Consider the following 20,505-nt stretch of genomic DNA (forward strand, 5'->3'; position numbering starts at 1 on the left):
TATCTCTCTTCACTCTTTCTCTCTTTCCTCCCTCTTCGCTTTTCTCTCACTTCGCATCAACGCGCAATGCTTTCACCCGCGTGCTTGCGCGTACATCTTTGCCACAAACTCCCAGTCAACGACTGACCAGATCTCCTTCAGGTATTCCGGCCGGCGGTTCTCAAAGTCCTTGTAGTACGCATGCTCCCAGACATCCACGGCGAAGATGGGGCGCAGTCCGCTCGTCAGGGGGCACCCGGCGTTACTTGTGTTATGGATAACGAGCTGGTTCTTGTTTGCCGGGTCCACGCAGAGCCACGTCCACCCCGAACCGAAGTTGTTGACCCCCGCCTGCGCAAAGGTGTCCTTAAACTGCTCTACAGAGCCAAACTGCGCCGCGATGGCAGACTCGAGAGGCTTTGGCATCGGCTTTCCATTCGGTGTGATGCAGCGGAAGTAAAAGGTGTGGTTAAAATGTTGTGCGGCCTGGTTAAAGAGCACCTTGTTGGCGGCGTCACTTGCCACCGCGAGGAGAATCTCCTCGATGGTCTTGCCATCGTACGTCGTCCCGGCCAGTGCATTTAATTTGTCAACATAAGCCTTGTGGTGCTTCGTGTAGTGCAGTTCCATCTGCCGCGGGCTGAATACGGGGGCACAGCCTTCCTTCCAGTTAAACTCCAATTTGGGCAACTCGGCCGGGGCTCCCTTTGGTTTTACGAGGTCAGGCAGCGTGGCATATCCCATCAACGCCAGGCAGCGTGTCGGGCCTGATACGTTGATTGCACGTCGAAACATTGCTTATAACTTGCTTCTCTGTTTGCGTGTAAAGGATGTCGTGATAGCTGCGCAATATATACCCAATAACGTTTTGTGACACACACGTACGCGTGTAAACAACACGAAGAAGAGGTGAATGCTCAAAAAAGAGGAAATGCATACTTGCCGTCAGACGCAAATGTCGGCCGACATACAGTTTTCTTTGCCGCAGTTGAAGGCAGCCGCAGAAAGAAAAAAACAAACAAAAAAATTCATAGCATGCAGAACAAAAAAAAACAACAACAACAACAATCACGGAAGCTCAAACCTGCTTTTTGTTCTCCTTCTACGCTTGAGCGGTGGAGGTAGTGAATGGAAATAGACGCCTAAACACGCACACACGTGTAGACGGAGACACAGAGGGACAGGGAGTGTGCCTAACGATACACTGGATCGCGATTCGCCCAGCTATACGTTTTAGACTTAATATCTGCCACCGTCTGGCTCTTGTTGTACTGCCGCCCACGGAGAATGTAACCGGAGAGCCAGTACTTTGTCTTGACGCAGTTGCGTGGATGAATGCGCCAGTCAAGTGGCACAAGCAGATTTGCCGACCCTCCATTGCCGCCCCCAGCAGGGTGACTCGAGACGCGCTTCGTCTTGGAGTGCACCTTTGGCCGATGTGGCATGTTTTCCTCGACGTTGCGCTTGCCAAAGTTGCGCTGATAGCGGTACATCACCCCCGCCCGTCGGCCAAAGACGGCGTGGCAGTTGTTATCAAAGAGGCGCACCTCCTTCGAGGGAAGCAGAAGCGGGACCAGATTTGGCTCCGCACCGCGCAACACCACCGCCGCCGTACCACTTGCACGGCAAATGACCCCACCGTGGCCCGGATACATCTCTACAGAGTGCAACTCCTTACCATATGTCACCTCGCTTAGCGCCACAGTCTGCCCAATCGTTGGCATGCATCCTTGAAACGGCTTGTTGTAGCAGATGCGTGGCAACTGCTTATACGTGAGAAGCTCCGCCACGTAGGCCCCATTGGCGTACAAGAAGAATCCTACAAAGGTCTTTTTACGCGGCAGATGAAGCACACACGCCAACCACTTTGGAACACGCTTCTGTGGTTTGTGGTTCACCATGACACGGTATCCCCACGATCGCTCTTCCACCCGTCGATAGTGCCCTAACAAGACTTTGCTGCCGGGATTCGTTCCGCTGCGATGGCCCCAGTAATCCCGACTCGCAAACCCTTTCCAGTCGTAGTAAAACGGAGTGTACATCATCATGTTGGCATTGACTTGGAACGGTGACCAGATGTCTTTCTGGAGCAGCTGTTGCGAGTAGCCATGCTCAGGGGAACGCACGTATTCTAGTCGCAACGTCGTGGGGGGACCTTCCTTAAACACACCAAAGTCATCTGTGTAGCCGTCATACATCTCGGTGTGCTTCAGCTGTACATCTTTGCCTGCCTCCAGCTTCGGCTCGACACCGTAGTGCTGGCTGCCCTGTTTGCCGCTCGGGTTTGAGAGCTTCACGCCACGCCGTGCCACACACAAGGCGGGCACAAAGGACGGCGCAGCAGCAGCGGCGTCGTCCACCTCCCTACATGCTTCTCCAAAAGGCACACGCCGACAGCCAACGGCGCTCCCGACGCCGCAAAACGGAGATGCGCAGCGTACGACCCCCACAGCGAAGGCCGCTGCGGCCCGGTGCCGCCACATCGACCAAGTCGCTCTTGCTACGAGGAGCGTAAGCAAACCAAAACCAAAGCCCCAGGAGGGCCCGGTAAAAAGAGCAGCAGAATGCTAATGCACAGAAAGAGAGCAGGCAAGAACACACACACAGAAAAAAAAAGTCGTCATGACAGAAACAGTAGTGAGAGCAGAGGAAGAAGAAAGATAACCAAACAACAACAACAACAACGACAACATACTGCCAAACGCGCAAAACAAAGACCATCAGCAAACAAGAGAAGACCATTGAGTTCCCGCGAGGACAGGAAACTGCAGAAGGTCATGTCCTTACTATTTCCGCAAGAGAAAAACAAAAACAAAAAAAAAACGTCAATAAGGAATCACCGTTCGGCTTCATGCGCCCCGCACACACACACCAACTAATTCAAACAAAAATTTCCCTCCGGCGGAGAAAGCAAGTTCAAAATACGTAAATTAAGACAACTGAGTTTCTTGCAAAGAGACGAGGGGGCAGTCCTTAGTGTCCCGCAACCGCCGAACCCCTCCGCAGCGAGGGCATTGGTGGGAGTTGTAGTAGTGAAAAGAGGGGAGAAAAGAAAAAAGGAAGTGAAACCCCCTCATTATGCCAACATGGTATCTCTTGGAAGTTAAAAAGAAGAAAAGACTCAAGTAACTCATAAAGTAGCAGGGGCGTTAACTGAGCCGCACTATCGCCTCTCTCTCTCTCTTTCCCTCTCTCTCTGCCCAATGCTGTCGTACAATCGTTACATAGACCTCCCAAAATAATAACAGTAATAAACCGGCAAAGGAAGAGTGAAGATACTACCCCTTCTTTTTATTTTTATTTTTATTTTTAGAAAACATGAAATTGTTGATGCCACTGCTACGCGAATGACGCAGTACTCATATGATGAAACGCACGACGGCAACCACGGTCTCCATGCATCCTCATAACATCAAAAGTCATGGAGATTGAGGCGACACCACGCTTATGCTAATAGGGGAACTAGTTCCATCGCCCACAGTGGGTTCATCATTAGCTTCTTTTCGCTGCGTACACAAGGGCGTTGTGTAGTGGAGGGTATAAACACGGCCCTCAGTACGAAGGACAAATTGAGTCGCATTGTCTTTGCCCACAACTTTATCCTCTTCGCCCTGAGCATTCTTCCCCAAACAATCTTCTTTTTTATTACATATCGGCTGACCTCCTGCCCTTCCCCGGGACCTCTTACAGTTGACTCCAGTCCCAGTGCCCATCGATGGAGTCACGGGACGCCACACAATGGGCGATACTGATGACACGTCTTCAATAGCCTTAGCTGCCGCTCCCTTCGCCGCCCCGGTTGCCATCGCGGCGGTCTTTGACTTTGATGAAACGACACTGCGTCGCCCATTCTTCCATGTTTTTACATAGGGCGATCTGGCTGGCGTCGACATCAAGCTCGATGGACTCAGGGAGGGGCGCTGAGAACTTGCTCCACGCATGTTTACTTGCTTCTTCTCCTTGATGGATTTCGGCGGGGTCAGCATCGGGGATGCAGCTTCTTCATTAACGCTGGGGTGATGGGCGTAAATGGATTTTGTGAAGCAGCCAGCACGAACGCATCGACCCTCATTTCCAACAGAGTACGGCGACGATATGGGCGACGCGGGAGTCGCCAATTCACACGACCGAACACACAGCAATTCATAGTATGAATGCTGAATTTCTTCCTGCTTCTTGTCTTTAATACTCGCCTGTGCTACCAGGGACAGTGTGGCACGCACTTCCTCATCTGTGAGCGCCTCATCTTGCACGAAGGGCTGTCCCATTTCACGCATGCCGCTGAGGTACATAACCTCAGATGACGAGCCACGCCCCCTGGCGCCGCATCTTTCACCCTCCACAGGGCGCTTGACTGATGATGTAAAATGCGGCAACGAAGGCGCTGCATTCGTGGAGGACAGAATATCACTAACGTTAACTGTCACCGCGGATGTGGCGCACCGGTTCATCGTAGGCCCCACTTCAAGTGGTGGGGTGAGAAGAAGTGGCAACGTGAGGGCCCTGTCACGTGTAGGACGCTTCCCCCGCCGCATTTTGTCGCCACCATTGCTAATAGTGTTGCTCTTGTAAGTTTTTCCAGATGCGGGGGTCCGCTTGCCAGGATCCGGGCTCCGCCTCGGGATGAGGGCTTTCGGGTCCTCTTGCCGCTCTCCACCAGGCGCCGACGCCGACGTGACGTCCGTACGCAGCGCCAGTGCTGTTGTTTCAATAATAGACGAGGACAGCACTAGCACGCGGCTAACCAATTGACTGTGGTAACGTCGTAGCATATCCGTGCATCCGTTATTTATGGCCTCACGGATAACACGGGAGAGACCCTCCAACGTCTCCGAGGCGTCTGTCGCTCCAGGGGGCTTGCTCATTGCCTCGGCGCTACACTACAAGATAGCACACTTCGCCACCTGCCTGCTACACGGGCACACATTAGACGCCAAGAAAAGAGTGGGGGGTGAAGACAGGAAAGTTTTAACAGCTGCCCCGGCAAGAAGCAAGCTGGAGGCAGGAAAATAATTATAATAATATCCCCACCAGGTGAAGGAAGAGAAGAAGAATCTGTGATTGATGGGGTCCACAATAATGTGTTGGATTCTACTACACAACGCCACTGCCCCTTTCGTTGCCTCTCGATCAGGCAGTCATGCCCCAGCTGCCGCTGCAGGGAGGGAGGAAAAAGAAAAACAAAACGACACACCGAAGAATAACAGGACAAATTCTTCAGACGAAAAGACTAGTACATATGTATGGAGGGATATACTAAAGACACAAAACAAAAACACCAGAGAACAAACCAACAAAAAAATCAGCAAAAAAAAAAGCAGGACAATGTGAGGTCAATATCCAAGTTGTCGCTTGACTGCCGCCACTCTTTCTCGGTCAATACGGTGCCTAGCCTCCAGTTCCTTCAGGCGCTGTTCGCGCCGCCATGCAGCCTCATCCTGCGGCGAGCGCCAGCGCAGAGAACCAGACTCGGAGAGAGTAGAACTATTCCCGTCACGCGCGTTGCGCTTGGTTGGCGGCTCTGGTCGTGGGATGTTTCGGGCGTAGTCCAACGCACGTGCCCTTCTTTCTTGGGCCTGAATTCGTTCTGGGGGAGGCGGTTGCCGCCGCCGCTTTGATGGTGTCTCACTGGCAAGAGCGCCTTCCTCACCTTGTTCTTCTAACTGTTGTCTTTGAAGAAGAATCCACTGCTGTTGCTTTTCACGTATCTTCTCTACGGCTAGTTTCTCAGCCAACTCACCGTATTGACGCTGACGCTGCAATTTTTCCTTGGCCTGGCGTTGCTCGTCCGTGTCGGTGGGCCCCAGACCTCCCAACTTAAGATTCGCCACCTGCTCCATCATCATTTTGTAGTCCTTCCATTTATACGCCTTGTACGCAGGGTTCTTTTTCTTCACTTCCTCCCGTTCAGATTCCTTGGTTTCCGTCAACGCCCCGCTGCTGGTTGCGGACGCTGCATCCGCATCTGGTGCTGAGGTGAACGCCAGCGGCGGGAGTCTGCTGGGGTGGGAAAGTATCCTTGTCGTTGTTGACGGCACGGACATGGGTGACTCTTTACCGTCTGATGCAATATGGTTGTTTCCTCGCGTGCGAGGAAGCTGTCCTTGGCGGCTGTCGCGTGGACCCTCCTCTGTGGCCGGTCGCTTAGCGCCACTGGCTAATTTTTTCTGCCTCGCGGCGTTGAGGGGCTTTTTATTTCCGTTTTTCGCAAGATTGGGTTTGGCGAACATCATGAAACCCATCGGCTGGTACATTGGAATGATGGGCGAAGCATCCGCGGCAGACTCACTTCTATTGTCTCCCAGCCGACCGGAAGAGTCAGTCTCTCCATCTCCTTGCACCACCGCGCCGTTGCTGCTCCCCCTGTTCTGACTCGAACTACTCCCACCAACATTCTTCTGCTGTGTGTACGACGAAGGAGATGCCAGCGCATTTTTCGGTCTGGGCATCAGTTGGGCCTCGTCCGCGTCACCGGTTTCACTGATCCTGCGTGGGGGCAGACGAGACAGCGGCTTTGGAAGGCCGTTTCCTACTTGCACTGACCCCACGGGCTCGGGTAAAGGCCGTGAACGGGGCAATAATGCCCTCACTGGTCGCAACGCATCAACGCGCTCGACGGAGAGAACTTCTGGCGATTGGCTTCTGCCCGTTGAAAAGGACAACGCGTCTGACGGCTGACGACGCGGCGGCACCACCGCAGCCGCAGCGGTCGTCCCGCGTTGGTTGTCTAGACGCGAGTGTGGAGACAACTCTATTACGGGCACCGCTGCGTTAGGCGCCTCCCTACGATCCACGCCAGGGGCAGCTAACAAACGTCTTGGCTGTCTACCCCCACTAGTGCCCCTATCCAAGCAACTGTTGAAGTTGTTGGCGAGCGGTCGTGGCGCAGGGGGTCCTGCTTTGAGCTCGTCAGGTGCCACAATTCCCCCCGCATGGCGTCTATTCTTTAACGGCAACGGCATCATCATTGGCTTCTTGTTGTGCATGTCTGCCTCACACCCCACAGATGCAGGCACTGAATTCCCACCCTCGTTCTTTCTATTGCTGCCATCTGACCATCGTATCGGCTTCGTCTGCTTGACCCGCACTAACTGTGCGTTACTGCCATCCTTTCCAACCCGCACAGCACGGTCCTGGAAGTGTTGCATGAAAGCAGATGGTGGCTCCTCCACCGCCTTGCGGTCCTCCGGCGGGTCCCAGACATCTCTGTCTTTTCTAGGCATGTGTCCCAGCGCGCGCGTGTATATATATTGCCTTTCTAGAACGCAGTTGATATTCGCCTGCCGGGCAGTGTGTGTGTGTGTGTGTGGTGAGCAGCATTCCAGACGGATGTTCATCCCAACAAAGATACAAAAAAAAGAAAGAGAATATTAAATACAGCTAACATGAAGCAAATCGCACATACACACAGTAATGAGGAGATAAAAGTATGATAAATGGAAAGGGGTGGGGAAAAGGAAGCTATCTACAAGTTGGCAAAAAGGAGCACAGAGATAAACGTACATATACAAATGTGTTCACGCTGCACTTAGCCAAACGAATGAAAATAAGAAGAGGCATAAGAAGAAAGGGTTTGCTATCACTCTGGCACTTGTGGTCCTGGTGCGATGCAGAGTTTCATTGCCGCATCCAGGCGAGCGATGCTGCGTGTCTGTTCCACGTTCTGCAGCTCCAGTCGTCGCACCGAGTCGTCACGCGACTTCATATCTTGAGCCCAGTCCTCCTCCAGGCTCTTCAACAATTTCCTGCTCTGCACAAAGGCGTTTTCAGCTATACCTTGACAGCCCTCTTGTGTCTGTCGCAGCGTGGCCAGGCTACTTCGGGCATAGGACCAGTACACGAACGCGCTCATGCATCCCGTCGTGACACACAGCGCGAGCATCGAATTGCTACTGAGGGGCCGGAGGAGTGTTTTGTACACCGGCGAGTTCGCAAATGCGCGAAACATTTTTTCAGTGCCTCGTATTGCGGTGTCCGTGTGTCCTTTGTGGATGGAATGGAGTTGCCCCCGCTCGAATAGTTCCCCGCTACTGTGCTGTGCCTAGCCGCCCTGCGTCGCGCGCGTATTCCTACTGATTTTGGGCCGAGGGCGTCGGGCAGGCCGCACAAAAAAAAAGAAAAGAAGCAAAGAGGGCAGCCTTCAAAGCAGCGGTGACGGTCCTCGTCGTCGTCGGAAGGAGGGAGGGAGCTGCAGGAAAACACAACGCGAGGGCAGAGCGACGGCGCAGACAAACACGCAAAAGAAAAAAAACAAACAAACAAAAAAACACAACAAAAACAACAACAGCGCCCCACCCACGCCCTTCGAGGCAAAGTGGAACCTCGTGGCGTGTGGGCGAAGGGGCAAAGTAAGGACGAACACGAGGAAGCACAAGAGACAAGACACAAACGTAAATAAATAAACCTCCCAGCAATAAATTTCCTCATCTCTCTTCCACTCGCTTCCATTTTCTTTTTTTTATGCCTGCATGCTTGTGTGTCCAAGGAGGCACCTTTTCTCTTCCTACCGCGAAATGCATGCCTACACATGCATAAATAAATAATAAGCAAATATGCATATGCGTGTCTTGGGAGGGAGTCTGCGCCACAGGCTCTCGCAGACACGCTTCCCCGCACTTGCGCAGCTCCTCCTCACGGTGCGTCCTTGCAATTATTCTCCTTTCTTCCTTTGCTTTCAGTCATATTTCACGCAGTCCTTTTTTTTTTCCTTTCTCTCTCCTTCGTATCCTCGTTTTTTTTCCTGCCTGTCGGCCCGGGCACAACACTCCTGCCTCTCTCCCTCTCCGGCTGTGGGCGGACTTACAAAAAAAAAAAAAAACGTATGCAATGCGCCTACACACCTTGCAGGTGCGTGCATGTTTGTTTTCTTTTGAGTTTACTTTTATTGTCCCTCATCCTTTGCAGATCTGTGAGTAGATACCCCCAAAAATAAATGCGCCGCTAGACCGTTGACGCGTTCGTTTTATAGTTTTACCAAACGCCCTCAAACCGTGGCACCCTCTTTTAGGGCATGACTTGAGCAGGAACCCTCCTCACCTCAGACACACACACAAACAGACACACCCACACCGCCCCCCAATGTCTAGACTGTCATTTTACTACCCATGTTATTCTCCGCGTCTTTTTTGGCTTCGTCACACACCACCGCTTCTCGTGTGAGTCGTACAGACAACGAAATCTACCCTTCTATCTACACGCGTGCAGAGGGGTGGGTGTAGTGTGTCGCTGCACTCCAGGCGCGCGAAGACCACAACACCGTTGCACCATCGCACCACACCACACCGTAGGTACGGCAACACACCTGCATGCATACACACAGCGCCGATCGTGTGCGTGCACAAAACAACCACGCTCGAGAAGGCAAATAATAAGTGATAGAGTGAGAGAGAGAGAGAGCGTGGGAAAATAAAAATAAAGCCATATTGCAGGCGTGGCAAATGTATTTACGTAACACATGCATAAATACACATGTTTGCGCAGATACATATGTGCAATGACGTTGCAAAGAATTTAAAAAAAAGTCACTCTGCACCATCTCCTTTATTCGTCTTCCCCTCGTCTCCCTCTCCCTCTTTGTTTTTTTTTCCGTCCATTCACTTTCGCCTTTCTAGTTATCCTTCGCGTTCAGTTGTTCTTCTTTTCGTGGCGGGCCTGCGTGTGCCGGGTGATGTACTTGAGCAGCTCGTCAATGAAGATTACCGGCACGCTAAAGACGATCACCGCCTTCCAGTCGTCAAAGTTGGACGGAACAAGGACGCTAAAAGGCTGTGCCTGCTTCACAATTTGGGGGTCAACGCCGAGTGGGGCGATGTTAAATAGCGACGCCAAGAAGGGCACGTACATAATCAGCAAGTGCAGCGCAAGCGAGGAGAAGATGGCGAGCAAGAGCCAGACGTTGCTGGATGGCCGTGTCGTGATGAGAGAGGCATTCTCGCTCAGCGCATTCAGCGCGTTCAGCATCTCCACCAAGACGAGAATCGACAGGGCGATGGCGCGCGCCGCCTCCGGGTCGGCGAGTATGGCGCACTTGGCGTCCTGCATGTCGGTACAGGCCGCGTAGCTGGTGAGTTCGCGCCAGCTGAACCCGTGGCTAAGGAACCACCACAAGAAGCCGCCGACCGTGGCGACGCCCACGTACAGGCCAATCACCATGTAGCGAAGGAAGAGCCATCCATTCACGATGGGCTCGTCCACGCGACGCGGGGGCTGCTCCATGATGTCGTCATCCGGCGCATTGAAACCGAGGGCGGTAGCTGGAAGACCGTCCGTGACGAGGTTCACCCACAACAGTTGGACCGGTGAGAGGGCCTCCGGGAGGCCGCAGAGGCCTGTCAGGAGAATACACGCAACTTCGCCAATATTGCTGCTAATCAAGTAGCGGATAAACTGCTTTGTGTTGTTGAAGATTGAGCGACCCTCCCCCACCGCCTTGACGACGGTGGCAAAGTTGTCATCCGCCAGCACCATCTTGCTGGCAGCCTTTGCCACCTCCGTGCCACTCCCCATGGCGATACCAATATCCGCCCGTTTCAGGGCGGGGGCGTCGTTCACGCCATCGCCAGTCATGGCACAAATGAGTTTTTGCTCCTGTAGTAATTTCACCAGCTGCATCTTGTGGGAAGGGTCGGTGCGACTAAACAGTACCGCCGACATCACCGCGTTTCGCTTCTCTGCAAGGCTCATCGCATCAAACGCAGCTCCCGTGTAACTTAATCCAGTGGTGTCTGTCGCGGGCATCAAACCAAGTTTCCTGCATATGGCCTCTGCCGTCTCCTTGCGATCGCCGGTGATGACCATGACGCGGATGCCCGCGGTGCGGCAGCTGTCAATAGCCTGCCTAACCTCTTCACGCGGGGGATCGAGCATGCCACATGCCCCAACAAACGTGAGATCCGACTCAACCTCCTCAAATAAAGCTGGCTCGGTAAGCTTTAGCTCTCGTACAGGGCTTGTTGATTTAAAGGCAAATCCGATGCAGCGGAGTGCGTGTTCGCTCCCGGACATGACATCCAGTTTCGCCATGATGCGTGAACGCATTGCGTCACTCAAAGGAAGAACAACACCGTCGTCTTGCATAAACTGCGTTGAGCGCCGCAGAACCTCCTCTGGAGCCCCTTTTACAAATAAACTGTTCAGTTTGGCAGACGTCGCCGAAGTGGCGTGTACGCTCATAGATTTACGTTGACGGGTAAACTCCAGCGTTGTGTTTTTAATCCACTTTTGCTCGGTGAGCTTGCGGAAGGCGCAGACGGCAGCAGGATCCGTGGGCTGGGCGAGTTTCTCGCTCATCACGAGCAACGCCGCCTCTGTTGCCTCGCCCACCTTCTCCACCTGACCTGTGGCCGGATTGAAGTGGAGTGAGGCATCGTTGCAGAGGGCGGCGATGCTAGCCAGCATCCCGAGAGCCGCGTCCGACTCCACGGCCGAGGCCACCGGCTTGCCGCCGCACGTCACGACATTTGGCACCACGTTGAACCTCGAGTCCTTCAGCCCGTACTCCTTCAGCGCGCCACCCGAGCACATTGTGAAGATCTCCAGCACGGACATCATGTTTGTCGTCAAGGTGCCCGTTTTGTCGGAGCAGATGACGGTGCAACGTCCCAAGGTCTCCACGCTTGGGAGATCGCGCACCAGGGCGTGGTGCCGCGCCATGCGTCGTGTGCCAAGCGCAAGGCAGGTTGTGACGACGGCAGGAAGTCCCTCAGGAATGGCCGCAACGGCCAGCGCAATGGCCACCTTCAGGCAATGGATTGCCGGCGCGATGAAGCGCTCGTACCATGGCTCATTTGGCGTCGGTGTGTGCACCGTGTACCAGCGCGCCATGTTGATGACGAACACCGCTAGACAGATGTAGCCAATCACCTTGGACAGCAACACACCAAACTCATCCAATTTGATCTGCAGCGGCGTCTTCACTTCCTCCTGCTCCCGCACATTTCTTTCAATGGAGCCGATTTCGGTGGAAACGCCGGTGCGCACCACAACACAAAGCGCCTTGCCGTACACAATCGCTGTTCCGCTGTAAACCATGCTTGCAGCGAAGCGCTCATGATGTCCACGTACAGGCTCTACACCCTTCATTGCCTCCACAGACTCACCGTTAAGAATTGCCTGGTCGGCGCGCAGCGTCGTGCTGTGCAACTCCAACACACGCATGTCCGCCGCAACACGGTTTCCCACCGCCACCTCAACAATGTCACCAGGCACCAGATCCTCTGCCTCCACCGTGACCGTCTTGCCTTCGCGTAACACCACGGCAAGTTTGGGAACGAATGACTTGAGTGCTTCAATCGCACCCTCCGCGCGATTTTCCTGCCACACCCCAACCGCCGCGTTTAGCACAAGAATGAGGAGGATGATAAAAGGCTCCACAAAATCTGTGGCATTCTTTTCAATAAGGGCCATCACGAAACTCGTCATGGCCGCCAGAAGAAGAATGCGAACAAGCGTGTCTTCAAACTGCGCCAGAACCAACTTCCAAAAAGGGGTTGGCGGCTCCGTAGGGAGTTTGTTACGGCCGAATTGTTCGCGTCGCTCCTCCACCTCGGCTGCAGAGAGTCCACGCTTTGCGTCCACATGCATAGCCTTGACGACCGCCGCCGCCTCCATCGCGGAGGGGTCGGTCGGGAGTGAAAGAAGCGGCATTTTTCCCGCCTTGCGCCGCTTCTTGCGTTTGTTCTCGTCTTTTTTTCCTTGTTGGTGGTCTCCCTGTTGGGGGCCTTACGTTCCCTCCTCGCTTTTTTTCCCCTTTAAATTCTTCTTCTTTCAAAGGAAAACAACTAGTAATATAAATGTATGTGTGTACGTCTTTGTAGTTAGGCTCTTTTTCTTCCTTCTCGTCTTTTGTTGTTTTCCCTTGGCTTTCTTCTTCTTCACTCGGTTTCTCTCTTATTCTTGAGAGCGTCCTCCATGCGGAGGGATGTAGCGCAAGGGCAGAGGAACGGGGGAAACAACAAGAACAACAACGGCGAGGAGCGGGATCGTTGGGGACGACGAGCAGAAATCCACAGAGATGCAGAACAGAAGAAAGAAGCGGCATCAACTGTAGTGTGTGCGTGAAGGCATGCACTGCAATGCCGCGTGCGGCAGTCCATTCCCCTCCTCCTCCTCCTCCCCCCGCAAGCCCGCCAAGACGGGGGTGCGGCCAACGCGCATGTGCTAAAACAACTTGATCTTCCGTGCCTTGCGCTGCTTGATGGCGCCTTTGCGCTGCGCCGCCTCCCCCCCCTGACGCGCGGCCCCGGCTGCGGCAGAGACGGCCACCACCTCTGTGCCGTCCCAACCGTCTTCGGCGCGGTCTAACAGTTCGGGCGGCCCCGCCTCGTACTTGCGGAAGAGGTACTCAATCGAGTACTTCCACCTCTCCTCGTCGTACTTTTGCCGCTCCAGTAACTTTTCATACTCGCGCGGCGTCTTGGGGATCTCCTTGTGAATCCCGTGGTCCACGACCGGCAGCCCAAGCAGTGCGTACGCCTCGGGCGTGGCGTAAATGGCGTACCGCTGCGGCATCAGCTCCTCCCGCATAAACTGCCGACTCACATAGACCGTCTCGTACTTGCGCCCAAACCAGCACTCCTTGCGTTCATTGTAGAGGTTCACAAGAAAAATGACAGGAATTTGAATGCTTGGAATCTGTCGCGGCTCCCCCACCTCTAGTAGCGGCCGGTTGCGAACCGTGCACGGGTACGGCCTGGGGAGGTAACGGATGTCGTACTCGCCAGGGCGATGCTCACTCATCGGATACCGCGTCGCATTCTCCGCCATGCGTAGTGCGTAGTTCGAAAGAGCCATGCGCTTCCAGTAGGGTGTGCAGGCGATGCGGTCGCTGTACCCCAGCGAAACGCCAAAGGAGCCACCAACCTCGCCGCCGGGCGGTGGTGGCATCGTCACCTTCACGTCGTGACGGGGCGGCGGCACCCACGGCGCCACACGTCGAAGCGCCGTGCGCCGCATCCAGCCGGCGTTGACAAGTTAAGCTACTTGTATTCGCACAGCGCGCTCTAGCGCTGTATTCAAGTGCGGCGGCGTGACTCCGCTGCTTCAGCCCACGAACCACTGGCGCTATCACCCCTCCGCGCACGATGCCAAGGGGGAAGGGAAGCGTGGGGGAAATCGCAAGCTCAGCCAATAAAAAAAAAAAAGAAGGAGGCAGGAGAGAAACACGCCATGGAGGAAAAACAGAAACACCGTGTTTAGCATACATCGCAGCCCATACTTCACCGTCTGTGTGGGCGCACACTTCACTGCCTCGTCTGTTGCCTGCGTACATGCGCGTACGCATAGGAGGAAGGCCATACAGACACACTGTACGCCTTTCCGTTTACACACGTCATGCCAGAAAGGCAACCTTTTCTTTCATTCGGCCTCTCTCCTTCCAAAAACTCCCCCCTCCGTCCCTTTCTCTTTCTCTCTCCCTCCATACACACACAGAGAGAGAGAGGGAGAGACAGAGAGAGACCCTTCATTTCTAACCACTGAGCTGCAATTCCAGAGAGTCATCCAGCATTTGCATCAACTCGGGATGACTCCATTTGGCGTACGCAACCAGCAGCGATGAGATCACCTCCGACCACCAGGCCCGCAGGAGCATACAACTCACCTGCCATCTGGACCTCGTCCCCTGAGCGGCACAAACCGAATATCGTAGCATACGCAGTGGACGATTAACAGGCTCATGAAGCTCCCTATTGATAGCTTTGGCAGCCATTATGTTTCGTAACACCAACGCGTACTCCTTAGGAAGACGCGAGACGATGTCATTCACCTCATGCATTTTGTGCCGCACCTGATCTCGCATCATCTCCTGCGTGGTCTTTGTTGTCACGCGCGACTCTGCGTTAAAGAACTCATACGGGTGTTGCAAGAAACACGACGCAAAGAGTGCGTAATCGTCACATCCAAACCGTTTTGCAACTTTCTGTAGGGAAGGAGTGTCGTGTGTGACGGCGGCGGTCCAGATGTACGCCAACTCGGCACGCAACTCGTCCGACAACTCGGTACATAGACCAAAGTCCAGCAATACAACCTGTGGTTGCCCATTGGGCAGGCGGTGCACAAGCACATTCCCCGCATGTGGGTCGCCGTGTACAAATCCCGTGGTGAAGAGCTGGTACGCCAGCGCATCGTAAAACCAGGCGGCGACGATTCGCGGCTTTATGCCAAGTGTCTCAATGCCACGAAGATCGGAGATCTTTACGGCGTTTGACACTAGCCGTGTGGTGAGCACGCGCCTCCTTGTGTAGTCGCGCAAGACGTCCACCGTGACGACGCGAGTGCCGAACCCCCCAGCCTTTAAATCCCGCCCCGCTCGTTCGCAGTTGTCGGCTTCTAGCGTGAAGTCCAGTTCGTTCGCCACGGTGCTGTTTAGCTTAGACACAATCTCAGAAAGATCGTAGCCGCGAAAGAAGAAGCCGGCAATGCCCAGCATCAACTGAATCGTCCGCATATCCCCACGGAAGCGGTGGGCGATGTCCAAGTACTGCACCTTCACCGCCACCTCCACCTGCTCCTTCTTGAGCCGCCCACGGTGCACCTGTGCGAGAGACGCGGCGGCAATGGGAGTTGGGTCAAGCTCCGAGAAGACCTCCGAGACGGGGTGCCGGAGTTCGTACTCAAGCGTCGCCACCACCTCTGAGAAGGGACGTGACATGACGGCGTCCTGCAGCGCAGCCATGGTGGTGCAGTATTGCCGCGGCAAGATGTGACCCATGTTGGCAAAAATTTGCCCGGCCTTGACGTACAGTCCCCCGTTCGTTTCGGCGAGCGTCACTAGACGAGACGCGTTGCGGAGGTGGGCTGCGTTCCACGCCTCTTGTGAAGCATCGCCGTGCAGGTTCCATTGGTAATCTATGAAGATGTGCCCAGCAACATAGACACAGCGGCAGACACGGCCAACGCCCTCGCACAGCACGCGTGCGGGCAAAAGTGGTTGGGGGACAGCTTCCAGCGGCGGTGCCAACACTACGACTGTCGCAACAGCGGTGCCTCCCACGGCGTAACCGACGCAGCGACCGAACAAACGTCGGTAGGAACGTGACGCCGCCGCCGCCGCCGCTGCCATCCTCAGCGGCCACCCTCGATCTCTCACCCCACGCACAGACGCAACCGAAAAACTAAGAAAAAAAAAGCAACGGAAGCGGGAACTTCCCTGCAGAACTGATAAAGAGACAAGAATCCCCGCTCGCGCAGTGAATGGCTAGAAGAAGCAGAGATGCGTGTGGGTGATAGTGTGAGAAAGGAAGGGAAAATAAACAACAACAACAACAGCAGTAACTTATGAAGGCTCCGGCAAATCGCTCCTTCACAAACGGAACAACCACAGATAAAAGGCAATAACAGCAAATCAGCCAAGCACAAACATGACATGACTGGCCACCACGGCCCCCAGCGCCACTACCACAGTTTATGTATTCTTTCGGATCACTGAGCCGTTTATTCGTCCTTCATTCGTTGTTGTTGTTTTCTTTTTTTTCTTTGCTCCTGCGTCCACGTTTGTCTGCTTTCTCGCAGGGGATATCTCAACCTCTAGTTGCCCGCTGTGCAGCGTGGGGATTACGTGACTGCGCCCGCAGACGTAAACACACTTCCACGCAAAGAACGACCAAACCACACCCACACAGACAGACATACAGGCAGACAAACACAAAGAAAAAGCGAGACGGAGCTGGTGTCGGCGTGTGGCACATTTAAGCGGCGGCATGCTTCACTGCGGCTTCTCTGCAGACGCTTCCGCTCAATCAATCTCCAGAACATCGACATCCTCCTCGTCGGAGTCCGACAGCACCAATATCGCCGTCGCCCCATCCTCCGCTGCTGTAGCCATTTTGTTAGCGGAAGGAGAAGCGGCGTTGTCCTCCTCCTCCTCCTCCTCCACAGCACCGGTGGCATTGGAGAGAGGAAGTCGACCGTCACCAGCTTCCTCTGCAGCAGTGCTGGACTCCGCAACCAGCGCTCGCTCCAGCTGAAGTGCCGCGTCAACTCCCTCTAGTTCCACTGCATCGCACTCCTGCAGTGTGGGACGGTGCTTCACCAGGAGCCGCCACTCCACCTCGTGGTCGAGGTCGTCGACGAGGAGTTCCAGCGGTTTGCCGTCCGCCGCCATCAGCTCCGCGAGCGGCGTCATGGCCAGCGCCTCGTACTCACCCACCTCATACAACACGTTCGCACCGCAGTAGACAGATGCCGCCGCCATCGCCAGACGCTCCCGCAGCACACTGCAGACAAACCGCCCAAGTGTTGTGCGAGTGGCATCCAAGGCAACCCGAACAGTGGGGTGGCGCTCACGGCAGACAAGACACGCCCGGCTCGGGGGGTTGGGCGGCGTACTGTGAACTAGAAACAGGTCAGTTGCCCACCGCCTCCGTCTCGCAGAATTACCATGGACATTATCGTCACCCTTTTTTGTTGGACCATCTGAATTGTTCCTGAGAGAAATTTTGCAAGGGCAGAAGTCCGGGAAAGGGCGGCGCCGCTGCTGCGGCACGCGTCGCACGTACACCATCTGTGGTGCCGCAAAGCGAGATGTCTGTGCATTCATGCCCAGCACACAGAGAGCCTGCTTCACCACCGCTGCCGCCACAATGGCGTTCGTCGTCGCAATGGCTGGCACAATGGCGCCCGCAATACTGCGAATCTCCTCCACGGACTGGGGGGGAAAAATGTGAAAGACAGCGGCACGCAAGTTTGCCACCGCTGCCACAAAATCAACCGTGTCATCGTCTTCCTTGCGAAAAGCACCGCGGGTGCCCCGTCGCACGCAACGCGTGAAGGCGTCCAGAAAGAGGGTCACCGCCGCCTCTACGGACAACGGGGTCTCCCGTGAACAGTTGACTGGTTTCCCTCCGGCAGCAGCCACTGTCACCTCTTCAGCGAGTCGCTGAATGTCATCCTTCGGAAGTGGCACCGGCGGCTGTGTCGCCCACGCAGACTTCATACTGAGCAGCTCATGAATCTTGTCGTGAAATACACATTGTGCCAGGGCAGCCGCCGTGCCGCAAATGCCAGCAACCTCGTCACGGGAGTTCGTCTCTCCCCGCGCTTCCTCCTCTTGAGTGACAAGGGCATCAACGAAGGCAAACTCATCCGTCTCCTCCCGCGTCCCGTCACCAAAGAGTCGTTCGTACAACTCCTTTGCGTAATGCACGCAATGCACCATAGTCGTGGGTCGTGCATGAATGGTGCAAACTGCCACCGTCTGTTGGGTTGCCGCCTTTGGGTGGCAGTCATAACACTCATACAGGCCCCGTACAATGGGCTGAACTTGACCATTGTAGCCCATCGTGCCGCTCTCTATAAGAGGGACGCCTGTGCGCATACACATGCGATTCACATGCTGACGCGCCGAGACGTTATCGAGGGCGTTCAACACAAGGGCAAACTGTCGAAAGAAGGCCTCACCGTATGCTTCACTTTTGATATCCGCGTGATGGGCACGAATGTTCGGCGCCCGCCGCTCTGACGAGGTCGACGTAAACCAATTCAATAACGCCTTGCGTGCGGTGTCGGCCTTGGAGGCGCCAACGTCCTCCTTTTGGAACAAAAATTGGCGGTTCAGGTTTGTGGCATCGATTGTGTCGAGGTCAAAGACATCCAAATTGCAAAAACCGTACAAGACGAGAACTTTGAGTAACTCGCAGCCGATGCCTCCCGCGCCCACGACAAGTATACGCCTCCCCAGCAGTGCTTCCAAGCCATTTGAGGCGTCGTCATCCACGGCAGAGGAGGCGCAACCATTCGGCGCCATTTGTGACGTCGCCACTGCCGTCGTTCTGGTGTTGGCCGCACTTACCTGCCGCTCCTCCCAGTAGACGGGCAGGCTATTCCAAACCTCCCCGTGCGGCAAAAACAGTGAGACCTCGGTGATTCGCGGAATTTTCGCTGCCGTCTCCATTTCAATCACCGTTAGCCCTGCTGAAGGCGTTATGCAGGTGGAGGCCGGCGCCGTGAGTGCCTGAGTGAGAATTCCCGGTAGAAAGCAGAAAGAAACACCTTTGCCCGCCACATGCACATGGACATCAATGTGTGGATTATCCTTGATCGTCGCCTGCTGCTGCAATTGCTGCTCCAACGCCCGCCGCGCGGCTGCCGCAATGGACGCGGCGGGGACTTGGCAGGGTGCAACTTCTTTCGCCTCCTTCACGGCAGACGACCAGCCTTCGCCTTTGAAGCGCTTGAAGCTGCTCGCCGCGGCATCGCCAACATCATCACCGTCCCCGCGCCCAGGCGATGAGAGTGAAATTGACACCGTGGAGGGAAAGAGAACGTGCCCAATGTACACACGCATTCTTTTCCCGTCGTTTTCCTCTTCTTATTCCTTGTTCGCAGAAGCGGAGAAGGTGCAGGAGCCACAACTAAGTAAGAACGCGGAGCGAGTGAGAGAAGCATGCATGAGAGGAAGAGAGAGGCTTCGTGGGATAAGATGACAGCTGCCGCCGCGAACTCGCGATCGAACATGCACGGCTGTTATGTCTGCCATTGCGCAGGAGGGAAGCAATGCCGCAACGCCGCTGCCGTCTCCGCAACCACAAGCACGCACGCGCAGAGAGACCGAGAGGCAAATGCGGCTGACGAGGCATGGTAGAACGAGCCAATGACGTTTTTTTTTTCTTGCCTCCCTCGCTCCAACTCCGTTTAAAGTCTTCTCCTCCTCCTCCTGTTTTGAGGCACCCATGCACTCTGTCTTGTCTGTTCAAAGTTCCGATTCGTGTTCCTCCTTCTGTTCAGCATTTAATGCGCCCAGGAAGCCTCGCACGCGTTGGAGAAAACACGGGGATCCTCTGGGCAAGCTGCGGCGTAGAAGGCGGCGGCGATGCTTGCAACGGCGGCGGCGCGACACTTCTCCTCCTGCGTCGTGCCTGCAAGATGCAGGCAAGTTGGGGCAGGCGGCAGCAGGCGAAAGACGAGCTCGCTGCCGCCAGGCATCTGACTTCGAGTAGTGCAACGACTCGCGCCGCGTGCCAGCATCAGTGCGCGCTCCAGCCAATTCGGCTCGCTCTGTACGGCGCGACACGATGGCGGTAGCCCGACAAGCCGATCGGCCTCCGGGATAAAAGGTTCATCCGGCAAGGCGCCCTCGTCGATGTCCCCTCCCCAGCCTTCAGGGAACTTGCGCGGGACGTGGCTAGGCGCATCAGACGCGGCAAATGCCGCCTCACTCGACCCGCAGCCGTAATCATAAGGCACAACCTCGTTGTCCGCCGCAGCAGCTACAGGCGCCAGATCAAATGTGGCCTGCGCAGCAAGTGGTGCATGGCGGCTTTGTCGCTTCTCGTCATGCAGACGTTTCGAGGGGGGGAGAAGGTACGCGTGCAGCACCGACCGCGACCGCTTCGGCATCACCGCCGCCTCACGACCACCGCTACACACGCACAGAGAAAGAGAGGGGGAAGAATGGCTGTTTCTCCCTTCTCTCCTTGTTTTCGCCTTGCGCGAGGGGGTGCCAACGAAAAAAAAAAAGAATAATAATAATAAGTACATAAAATAAAAACATAATTAACGGGAAGAGGCGGCGGAATTCGGCACGCACCA

General features: G+C 55.1%; 10 protein-coding genes across 10 annotated transcripts, besides 14 other annotated features; all 10 read right to left on the reverse strand.

The window, feature by feature from the left end:
• Window positions 1-2: 2 nt before the first annotated feature.
• Window positions 3-48: a microsatellite.
• Window positions 49-72: 24 nt separating this feature from the next.
• On the reverse strand, window positions 73-774 carry Tco025E_00674 (iron superoxide dismutase; the record flags this gene model as incomplete). The annotated part of the gene is made up of 1 exon (XM_029367614.1): window positions 73-774. The coding sequence occupies one exon, from the start codon at window positions 772-774 to the stop codon at window positions 73-75; it is 702 nt and encodes a 233-aa protein (XP_029232243.1).
• Window positions 775-1,172: 398 nt separating this feature from the next.
• On the reverse strand, window positions 1,173-2,462 carry Tco025E_00675 (putative ribosomal protein L2; the record flags this gene model as incomplete). The annotated part of the gene is made up of 1 exon (XM_029367615.1): window positions 1,173-2,462. The coding sequence occupies one exon, from the start codon at window positions 2,460-2,462 to the stop codon at window positions 1,173-1,175; it is 1,290 nt and encodes a 429-aa protein (XP_029232244.1).
• A 184-nt stretch (window positions 2,463-2,646) lies between these two features.
• Window positions 2,647-2,671: a microsatellite.
• A 109-nt stretch (window positions 2,672-2,780) lies between these two features.
• Window positions 2,781-2,802: a microsatellite.
• A 347-nt stretch (window positions 2,803-3,149) lies between these two features.
• Window positions 3,150-3,177: a microsatellite.
• A 221-nt stretch (window positions 3,178-3,398) lies between these two features.
• On the reverse strand, window positions 3,399-4,844 carry Tco025E_00676 (uncharacterized protein; the record flags this gene model as incomplete). The annotated part of the gene is made up of 1 exon (XM_029367616.1): window positions 3,399-4,844. The coding sequence occupies one exon, from the start codon at window positions 4,842-4,844 to the stop codon at window positions 3,399-3,401; it is 1,446 nt and encodes a 481-aa protein (XP_029232245.1).
• A 468-nt stretch (window positions 4,845-5,312) lies between these two features.
• Tco025E_00677 (ADG2 protein) lies at window positions 5,313-7,202 on the reverse strand (the record flags this gene model as incomplete). The annotated part of the gene is made up of 1 exon (XM_029367617.1): window positions 5,313-7,202. The coding sequence occupies one exon, from the start codon at window positions 7,200-7,202 to the stop codon at window positions 5,313-5,315; it is 1,890 nt and encodes a 629-aa protein (XP_029232246.1).
• A 67-nt stretch (window positions 7,203-7,269) lies between these two features.
• Window positions 7,270-7,291: a microsatellite.
• Window positions 7,292-7,558: 267 nt separating this feature from the next.
• On the reverse strand, window positions 7,559-7,927 carry Tco025E_00678 (ADG1 protein; the record flags this gene model as incomplete). Its single annotated transcript, XM_029367618.1, has 1 exon — window positions 7,559-7,927. The coding sequence occupies one exon, from the start codon at window positions 7,925-7,927 to the stop codon at window positions 7,559-7,561; it is 369 nt and encodes a 122-aa protein (XP_029232247.1).
• Window positions 7,928-8,204: 277 nt separating this feature from the next.
• Window positions 8,205-8,263: a sequence feature (A-rich).
• A 754-nt stretch (window positions 8,264-9,017) lies between these two features.
• Window positions 9,018-9,048: a microsatellite.
• Window positions 9,049-9,349: 301 nt separating this feature from the next.
• Window positions 9,350-9,375: a microsatellite.
• A 228-nt stretch (window positions 9,376-9,603) lies between these two features.
• Tco025E_00679 (sarcoplasmic/endoplasmic reticulum calcium ATPase 3) lies at window positions 9,604-12,624 on the reverse strand (the record flags this gene model as incomplete). Its single annotated transcript, XM_029367619.1, has 1 exon — window positions 9,604-12,624. One exon carries the CDS (start codon window positions 12,622-12,624, stop codon window positions 9,604-9,606), a length of 3,021 nt encoding a protein of 1,006 aa, XP_029232248.1.
• Window positions 12,625-12,800: 176 nt separating this feature from the next.
• Window positions 12,801-12,875: a microsatellite.
• A 198-nt stretch (window positions 12,876-13,073) lies between these two features.
• Window positions 13,074-13,096: a microsatellite.
• Window positions 13,097-13,137: 41 nt separating this feature from the next.
• Tco025E_00680 (uncharacterized protein) lies at window positions 13,138-13,932 on the reverse strand (the record flags this gene model as incomplete). The annotated part of the gene is made up of 1 exon (XM_029367620.1): window positions 13,138-13,932. One exon carries the CDS (start codon window positions 13,930-13,932, stop codon window positions 13,138-13,140), a length of 795 nt encoding a protein of 264 aa, XP_029232249.1.
• Window positions 13,933-14,407: 475 nt separating this feature from the next.
• Window positions 14,408-14,436: a microsatellite.
• A 10-nt stretch (window positions 14,437-14,446) lies between these two features.
• Tco025E_00681 (aarF domain-containing kinase) lies at window positions 14,447-16,039 on the reverse strand (the record flags this gene model as incomplete). Its single annotated transcript, XM_029367621.1, has 1 exon — window positions 14,447-16,039. One exon carries the CDS (start codon window positions 16,037-16,039, stop codon window positions 14,447-14,449), a length of 1,593 nt encoding a protein of 530 aa, XP_029232250.1.
• Window positions 16,040-16,228: 189 nt separating this feature from the next.
• Window positions 16,229-16,247: a microsatellite.
• Window positions 16,248-16,591: 344 nt separating this feature from the next.
• Window positions 16,592-16,627: a microsatellite.
• Window positions 16,628-16,711: 84 nt separating this feature from the next.
• On the reverse strand, window positions 16,712-19,261 carry Tco025E_00682 (ubiquitin-activating enzyme-like protein; the record flags this gene model as incomplete). Its single annotated transcript, XM_029367622.1, has 1 exon — window positions 16,712-19,261. One exon carries the CDS (start codon window positions 19,259-19,261, stop codon window positions 16,712-16,714), a length of 2,550 nt encoding a protein of 849 aa, XP_029232251.1.
• A 443-nt stretch (window positions 19,262-19,704) lies between these two features.
• Tco025E_00683 (uncharacterized protein) lies at window positions 19,705-20,313 on the reverse strand (the record flags this gene model as incomplete). The annotated part of the gene is made up of 1 exon (XM_029367623.1): window positions 19,705-20,313. The coding sequence occupies one exon, from the start codon at window positions 20,311-20,313 to the stop codon at window positions 19,705-19,707; it is 609 nt and encodes a 202-aa protein (XP_029232252.1).
• Window positions 20,314-20,422: 109 nt separating this feature from the next.
• Window positions 20,423-20,470: a microsatellite.
• Window positions 20,471-20,505: the final 35 nt, after the last annotated feature.

The sequence above is a fragment of the Trypanosoma conorhini genome (genome assembly GCF_003719485.1).
Source record: "Trypanosoma conorhini strain 025E chromosome Unknown Tco_14.4_contig_00017, whole genome shotgun sequence".
NCBI lineage: Eukaryota > Euglenozoa > Kinetoplastea > Trypanosomatida > Trypanosomatidae > Trypanosoma > Trypanosoma conorhini.